We start from the raw sequence: 8,422 nt of genomic DNA on the forward strand, positions 1-8,422 counted from the left end.
GTGCATATAACGTGCAGCCCCACCCACAATAAATTAGACAACTCCTGACATTTGGTCTCAACTCATGTTTTTTTGTCTTTGTCGGGATGTTTGTCTCCTAATGCTGCAGCATTAGTATAAAGGGTTTCGTGAGTATGGAGGCACTCGCTGAGATTTTGGAATTTGGAATTTAGGACTTGGCAGGGTGTGGTCAAGCATTGAAGCTTTGACACACACAACCCTGGCCAGATAAATTTTAGTTAAGAGAATTGTGAGACGGACCAGGCTGTTAAGAAGTGGCTTATGAGAAGCCTGTGTATGTCCTTGGTGGGACTCTGTTTAAAAAACCTAATATTAGGCTCCTTGAGGGAAGGAGACGGGAAAAAAAAGGGGTAATGGGGCAATTACCAATTACTACCGGAACCCACAAAACTGCTACAAACTTTTGCTCTATCTGGCTTTTCTTGTCTATCGCATTTGCATTAAAGTAATAAGATATGTGTTGTGTGAAACATGGTTGGAAGGTAAGATAGCCCTGTTTTCACTGTTATATGATGTCCCAAAAGGGGAAAATTAGATTAGAGTGAAGTTAAATTTAGGTACTGTATCGTGGGAAGGGTGATTACTGTCATATGCATGTTCATATAAGTTTGCTAAGGTATTCTTTGAAGAGACAATGGTATAGTATATGAATAATATCACTTCTCCCCTTTTAAGTATGTTGGTTGCTAGAATGTTGGCTATAGAACTCTGAAGTTATAGGTGCTTGATTCTGCTTGAGAAGTGCATAATTTGTTTGCACATGTTTAACATGTGTTTTGGTAACTCTTGGAAGGGTATCGGAATGGTATTTTTTGCAGGTTGTAAAATGTATGTGTTAGGTGGTAGGGGGTTGAAGACAGGTGGGTATTTTGGAAGAATGCCCAGGAGTGATGAGATTTAAGTAAGTGATTAAGATGTTAATTAAGAATATCCTACATTTGTTGAGGGTAAAGTAAGTGAAGTTATTTATTAAGGGAAGGTGTGCATTTTGCAAGGTTTTTCAATGCATTGTTCTTTTTATGTGCAAGCCGGGTTTCAGAGCCATTTTAGAACTGACATAGAAGAAAGAAAAAAAAAAGTTAAGGAAAGTACATTTAAAAACGGGAAGTTAGCAGAGTTTGTTTTGAGAGTTAAAGGGGACATTCTATTTGCGTTGAGGAAATGATTTTAAAGGACAGCCGGGATGGGAGGTTTTGGGCAGGTAAGGAAATTAACACAGAGGGAGTTTTGTTTAAAATAAGGATTTTTAAAGTGTCACAGCTAGTTTTATTTGGATTGTCAGATAAAAGGTGTTGTTAAACTCAAGATGTTTTAGTGTACTTACCTTTTTTTGTTTATTTGTGTCTGTTCGTTGATTATTTGTTTATTGTTGTTTGCTAAAGTTATAATGAGTCGGTACAGGTGGGTTGGTGGGATGTGCAGATCAGTGCAGATCCCTGTTTGGCAACGGCACGGGAAAAAGGTTCAACCAAGGGTAAAAAGAGAGAGAGCTGGTGGGGAGGCTAGAAACCTTGTTGAAAGCACCCCACCTCGTGAAATGAGCAGCCCTGGTGCTGGGGTCTCGTGAGACTTTTGCGGGATTACGGTACCAGAGATTCATAGAGACATCAAGATGTTGGTTTATTGGGCAGTGATTAGATTGCTGCTGGATGCACTGACAGGGGGACATGGTTACTGTTTTGGGGGGTCTGAGTTAGGTAGAGGGAGAATATGAATCTTCTTGCTTCCCCCCTCGGATTCCCCCAGATTCTTTCATCGCTCTCCGATTCTCCACCTCTGAGCTGGTGGGTTTGGGGGGTGAATTCTGACATGGATCTCCGGTGAGGCACTAGGGTCGCAGCTTCATGGACTGACTGTTTCTGTCGGAGGGAGAACATGTTTAAACCCTTCTCCCATGACTGTCTCTGCTTCATGGACTGTTTGTGGACTGTGGTTAGTTGCAGTCATTGGGTCGCCCTGTTTGCAGTTTCATAAGACAGACACATGGGTAGAGGGAACTGGTTAATGGAGAGAAATGCTTAATGTTATGTGTATGGGAATTTTTGTCTTGTCTTGGAATTCCAATTTAGAGTATAAGATTGTTTTTGTTTTCTGAAATTCAGATAGATGGTTGGGTAGTTGATATATGTCCTATGATCCTACTAAGACAGAGAGCGTTGCTAAAGTGGGCAGGTGAAAGGGACAGAGTTTCGGGTGGAAGAGGGGAACAAACTTCAACTATATTTTCACCACAGGTTTTGTGGGGAGTATATTTTTATATTTGTATTCCATAGTCAGCGATTCAGGGACTTGCTGAAGTGGAAAATGAATGTTAAAAAAGAATCTGATTCAGAAAAGTTATCTATAAAAGGTACATGTTTATTGTTAAAATGTTGCAACTAGTGTCAGTCTATTCATGAAATATGTTGGGCATATACTAAGCCGATATTTACTCCATAGTAAATTGGGAACATTAAAAGGGGAATGTGACATGTCACTGATAAAATTACCAAATGTTTTTTAAAGGAATCTGATCAGATGCAAATTTTTAGAGTCTGACTTTAAGACTATTTTGGGTGTGGTTGCCTATCCTTACATTATTAGAATTAAAGTGTGTTTGTTTTTTTTCTGATAACAGCAATTGTGCTATATTTGGGCAAATTGTGTTAATAGTGTTTAAGCTGTATTAATAATGATTTATTTGAAATATTGATTTTGATAGGATTGAGAATATTATAATTAAGAAATTAAGAATTCAAAAGTAAATAAAAGGGAAGTTGTATATGCCAGGCGTTACGCCAGAGGAATTGTGGTTAGTAAGAAAAAGAGAAGTAACTGTGTTGTGTAATTCTGGACACTAGAAAGAAAAATATTAAGGTTTAAAGGTGTTATGAATGAAATTAAGAAAGAATGGAATGGCCAGATGAATGTGGGATGAGAGAGAGTTGTATGTATGTGTGTCTGGAATGTGCACAACAAGGTGTCTCATATTGTGTTTAGGCCCATGTTATACTTTCCCTAAAATTTTTGGGTTAAATTAAATTAAAAGAATTGATAAAGGGATTTTGGTAAAGGGTGAAAATTTTAAAAAATGTTTGAAGAAATTAAATTACTGTAATCAAGATATATTGCTGTGTACATTGAGTCCATGGTGTACTAAAATGTGATGGGAAGGATTTATTTGAAATAAGTAATCAGAATGACTATTCTGGATATTTACCTTCTGAATTAACAGGGTGTCAGTCATAGAGTGTTGGTGATGAAATGTTGTTTATCCATCAATGTTTTGTTTGTTGCTGATGATCAGACATATTTGCAAAGTTGGGAGACTTCTGAGTCAGAATATGTGTTTGGGTAAAATGTTCTGTCCTAGGTCTTTTGGGTCCACTTGGATCCCGGGAATAGAAGACACTAAAGAGGTTTAAGTTTTGTTGAAATTCTGCTATAATACTGGATTTGGAAAAATGTTTAGTTAGATATATTGAAGCTATATAATGAAAACCGTTGCTGAGAAACATTTTCATTCCTGCATGTTTTACTTATGTTTGAGTCAATTAAGAATATTATTTTTAATATCTCCAATGGTTAAGGCCTTGATCAGGTAGATTCTGTGACTACTCATGTCGGATGAGGAGTATCTGCCCCAGCCAGCCTGCATTCACCCACAGTCCTATTCACATGAAGAAATGCCCACCCCAGTCATACCCTACACCCCATCCATACCCTCCCCTATATCCTATCCTAATGAAGTAATGACTACAGCTTTAACATGGAAATCTTTGTTGTTCAAATACCATAGGAGGTGCTCAGGTCACTAAAGGCGGACTCCGGCTGGAAACTGTTCCTGCAAATGATACCTCAAGGGGGAGCCACATGACGCAAACCTGGGGTACAAAATTCCTGTGAGCACCACATGAAAAAGATCCAGATGTGCCAGCCGAAAGTCCCCGGTCTCGCCCAACGCATCAGTTCCAGTCTGTCTGTGGATATCAAGTTCTGTCCTTACAAAGAGGCAGTGTTTTGGGGTATAGAATTCATGTCTGTACATATGAGTGATCACAGAATTGAACCAAAAGGTTTTGGAAAAAGTTGAGCAGAATGAGAGTTATAATAATGTGGACATTTCCTTTTCCTTCCTTTTCTACAAATCTAATGGACATTCAGAAGCCATCCGAGAGACTTTTCTTTTTGAGTATTTCTTTGGGACTATTTTCATATGGCCTAAAGGCTATCATGCCCCTCCCACTTGTTTCTATGGACTGTCACGTCCCTTCCTCCCTTTTGCATTCCATGGACAATTGCTATACAGCTGAGATTACATGTTTGTTGTTTCCTATTTTTGTATGTTTAGAAGGTGATCCGGGTGAGGGTCAGGGGGTAATATTGGGATTGTTGTTGTAGTGTGTCCAGTACATGCTCGACCATTTCAGTGTATACTGTTTGAAGGGATGCTGGCATAGGCACTGTATTATATATGTATTGGTTCACATGTCATCTACCAGTCTCTGTGTTCTAGGGGGAGCCTTAAGGTTATATGTGGCCTACCCGATAAAATCACTAGTAACACAATTATTGGACATAGAGGGGATGTGCATTCAGAGTCTACAGGAACTCCACAGTGCTTGACACCTTAGATCGTGCCCTACGTCACACTTCATGCATGCCTCTGGCATCATACTGAGATGGCCAGGCTACTTTCACAGCTTGCTTTTGCAGGATTCTCTGAGGGTGCCCAACAGGTCCTTAAGCAGACAGCCACTGGCCTTGGAAAACAGCACGTACATTTGTTGTGGAAGACCATGCCATCCATGGATTCTGAATGATTCCAGGGGATGGTGTTACTTGGCCTCATTGGTTCTGATAGTGGTTATTCTCAGGGATAGTGAGGAACGTCACTTGCTCAAGGCTAGTGTTCGTCCTGGATGCCACCTCAAACACCGTTATGCTAGGTCATTGTTTCTGGGAAAGAACATGACCTGGGCATGGTTTCTCTCAGGAGCCTGAGGGGGTATTGACATGAGGAAAAAGCAAAATAATTGCTTGGGAGCCCCCTGGGTAACATGGGGGGTTTGGTCTCAATGCTGAATCCTGGATTAATCCTGGATTGGGGATATTGCAATCTGTGTTGTACTAATTTTGCTTATGGTATTACTTTTATGTGCCTGCTTAAGGTTTATTATGTGCATGGTTTCCGAGGTACTTGACCTTCCAACCCAGCTGCAGCTAATAGAGTATATCTTAACTTTTACTATGGACACCAGGAAGAGTATGTCACAGGGAGAAGAAGTAAGTCATGTTCGTGGTATATGTAGAAAAAGGCACAACAAGAAAAAACATAAATTTACCTAGGAAACACCTAAAACCAAGCCAAGCAGTAAATAAAAACAAATATTGGAGTTTCAAAGAAAAATGTATTGCAAAAATGCCGCTCAGACATTGTCTGGCATATCAATGGCCCCCCTACCCACAAAGTACTCCATGTATTGGTTTCTAACCTCACGGCGCTTTGGGGGGGGCAAGCCAGGATGAGCAGCTTCAAGGCCCATGAGGTTTTCATTTTCAAGCAAGTCAGCATCTTGGACAACTGAGACCGCATAGTTTGCAGAATGTCTTTTTAGGAAATTGTGCAGAACACAGCAGGCCAGCACAATGTGATTGATTTTGTATTCCACCATGTGGATAGACATTAAAAAAAGGCGGAACCGGCTGGCCAGTATTCCAAAAGTGTTCTCCACCACTCTTCTGGCTCTGAACAGCTGGAAATTAAAAATCCTCTGGTCCGGGGTGAGGGTCCTCATCGGGAAAGGCCGCATCAGATGGTTTGCCAGGGTAAACGCCTCATCCGCGACGAAGACGAATGGGAGTCCTTCCTGATTCTCTTCTGGGGGTGGCAAGCCCAGACTGCCACTCCACATGTTGCTGCCTGGAAAGCCCAGGTTGGACGTTGGAAGCCTCAGCTGGGGGTGAAGGAAGCCTTGAAGGAAGACGGTCGAGTGGTGGCCTGGTTTCCCCCTGGTCTAATAGAAAATGCAGCCTCTCGAAGTAAACCATCCTGGGGAAATAAATGGCATCTGGATCTCCTGATCTCAAGAACTCCAGGTGCTTCTTTCTCTCCCTGAGATATGTACTCTTCATGACACCAATTTTCCTCTTCACATAGGCCATGTCTGCCGTGGGGACCATGATCCGCACCAAAGAAAGAAGTTTCTCCAGCGCTGCGTTGCTCTTTCTTCGGTCCTGGTAAAACGGGTTGTTGATCTGCCACAGGCAGGGCAGCTCCCTGTACACTTCAAGGAATAGCCCCATAAAATTGGCGTTTTGGAAGGGATCCATCTTGTCTGCAAGACACAACACAAGACAAACCCTAAAATACTAATAATGCCATGATAAACCCTCCTAATCTTGTCCCAACATTGGCCTAGATAGAAGCAGTCTAGTCTAGTGATGTACCAAGTTCAAAATTTTACCTTCGTTTGCACGATTGTGACGTCAGGTCCTCACTCTGTTCACAGATCGTACAGACGACCCACCTGTGTTGTGTTTTATATACAGTGCGCATGCGTGAAACTCTGCCCGCCCCTGATGTTCTTTCTAGACTATTCCCCGCCCCTTCGCTTTCAGGACAGTGGGGAGAGCACATGGCAGAGAGAAGGCAGGTGCGCAGAGTTCCACTAACGAGGAGGAGGGTGAGGAAAGCCGGAGCCTGAAACGTTCCGATTCAGGAAGAGAAGATTTAAGGCCTCAAATATGTCTTTTGTGGAGATGTTGGAGATGGTGGACATATTGAATAGGACCGACTATGATGGGAAGTATGGACCTTACCCAAACCCAAATATCAGAAAGGCCAACATCATGAATAAAGTTGTGAAGAGTCTTCAGAAGAATTTTGGGGTACGCAGATCCAAGGATCAACTGAGAAAACGCTGGTCAGACCTGAAACTGAGGGAGCACGATCAGTACAGAAGGATCCAGCGTGTTCTTCAAAAAAGTAAGTAGTTGTCGTGTGTTCATATGATTATTCTTGCTTGCATACTGCTCCATGTGCTTTGATTTCATATTGTGCAGTTTAAAATGGCCACTTTCAAGTTCATGGTTTCATTCGTTCGTAGGAAACATCATTCTGCAGGTAAGTATTCCAGCTTAACAAAGTGTCCACAATAATGTTCTCACCTTGGAACTCGGCCAAAAAACACAATTGTACAACACTTCCAAGCAATGTTTCATATTCCTATTTCTGCCCTCTGTGTTCTAATTATTCCTTTTTTACCTTCTCATAGGGGAGAGAAGACTCGGGAAGTCTGAGGACACCAAGGACCCCACCCCTCTCAAAGAAGGCAAAATTCCAAAACCAGAAGCAGAGGAGCAGGAGGAGGAGGAGGGAGGAGAGATCGTTGAAGTTGGACGAATTTTCACCACAACAGGTGAGTGTCGGAGAACACAGCTTCCGGTAAGCTCATCAATGTATATCGTCATATTTATAATACATGATGTGTTTTTTTGCTTTGTTTTGTAGGTGATGTGGAAGAAGAATCACATTTTACCAGTGAAAGTGCTCAGATCCTGATTGGGGAGATAATGGGGTGCAATCAGGATTTAGAAAATATACAGCAAAACATCAATGATGTTAAAAATAAAATGAAGAACATCATTGATGTTTTGGGGAGAGTGTGAAACACCCCAAACTAGCTAGGGTTTTATTTTTTGGCTTTTAAACAACAACTTTTGTCTTTAAAAAAAATCTAAATTTGGAAGATGCACAGAGTGTGTCAACATGCGCTATCTCCCATCATGGGGGATCAATGTATGTGTTTTGTGGAAAGTGGCTGAGATGAAGGGGTTGCAGCCCCAAAACATGTACATTGATCCCCCATGATGGGAGATAGCACATGTTGACACACTGTGTGCATCTTCCAAATTTGGCTTTTCCAGGAGTGACACCCCATGTGATGAAGGCAATATCAGCCCAGTTTGTACATACTTATGTCTGATATTGTCTTCACTTTTCAAAGTTGAACTTTGTAAGTTCCTGTGTTCTGTATGTTACGCTTTGATACATGCCTGTTTACACAAAAACACCAAGTTACAATAAAATGACCTGAAATAATGTTTTTGATACACCCAATATGTTGGTTTGTTGTAAAACCCCTTTCTAAACGCACATGTGAATGTGCTTGGATTAAAAAGTTAAATTATCAACAATGTGTGGCTTCCTATTTCAATGCGCAAAAGCAGTATTTGTAGTAAAATTGTTGTTTTTGGTGACAATGGGTGTTATTTACTAAAGGCAACTCCATTTTGCACTCCAAGTGCAGTTTCAGGTGTACTTTTGCAGTGCACTTGTAGTGCATAGTGGATGTGCCTTTAGTAAATAACACCCACAGTGATGTGTTAATTTTCAAAATCATGTCATTTTCCCAGAGCC

The 8,422-nt window shown here is 41.2% G+C and overlaps 1 protein-coding gene across 1 annotated transcript; it reads left to right on the forward strand.

The window, feature by feature from the left end:
* The first annotated feature begins 50 nt into the window (after positions 1 to 50).
* Positions 51 to 8,199, forward strand: LOC143933926 (uncharacterized). Its single transcript, XM_077457081.1, has 3 exons — positions 51 to 6,988; positions 7,278 to 7,421; positions 7,514 to 8,199. The coding sequence occupies exons 1-3, from the start codon at positions 6,748 to 6,750 to the stop codon at positions 7,669 to 7,671; spliced, it is 543 nt and encodes a 180-aa protein (XP_077313207.1). The 5' UTR covers positions 51 to 6,747; the 3' UTR covers positions 7,672 to 8,199.
* The last annotated feature ends 223 nt before the right edge of the window (positions 8,200 to 8,422 follow it).

This window comes from Lithobates pipiens, unplaced genomic scaffold (assembly GCF_037356315.1).
Source record: "Lithobates pipiens isolate NorthernLeopardFrog02 unplaced genomic scaffold, aLitPip1_a1.2 Scaffold_27, whole genome shotgun sequence".
NCBI classification, from domain to species: Eukaryota; Metazoa; Chordata; class Amphibia; order Anura; family Ranidae; genus Lithobates; species Lithobates pipiens.

What these genes read in the sequence shown, in the direction of transcription:
- LOC143933926 (XM_077457081.1), top strand. Translation starts at nt 6,748, where the DNA reads ATGTCTTTTGTGGAGATGTTGGAGATGGTGGACATATTGAATAGGACC. An exon ending in CCAGCGTGTTCTTCAAAAAA is followed by an intron (nt 6,989 to 7,277) that starts GTAAGTAGTTGT and finishes ACCTTCTCATAG; the next exon opens with GGGAGAGAAGACTCGGGAAG. An exon ending in ACGAATTTTCACCACAACAG is followed by an intron (nt 7,422 to 7,513) that starts GTGAGTGTCGGA and finishes TTTGTTTTGTAG; the next exon opens with GTGATGTGGAAGAAGAATCA.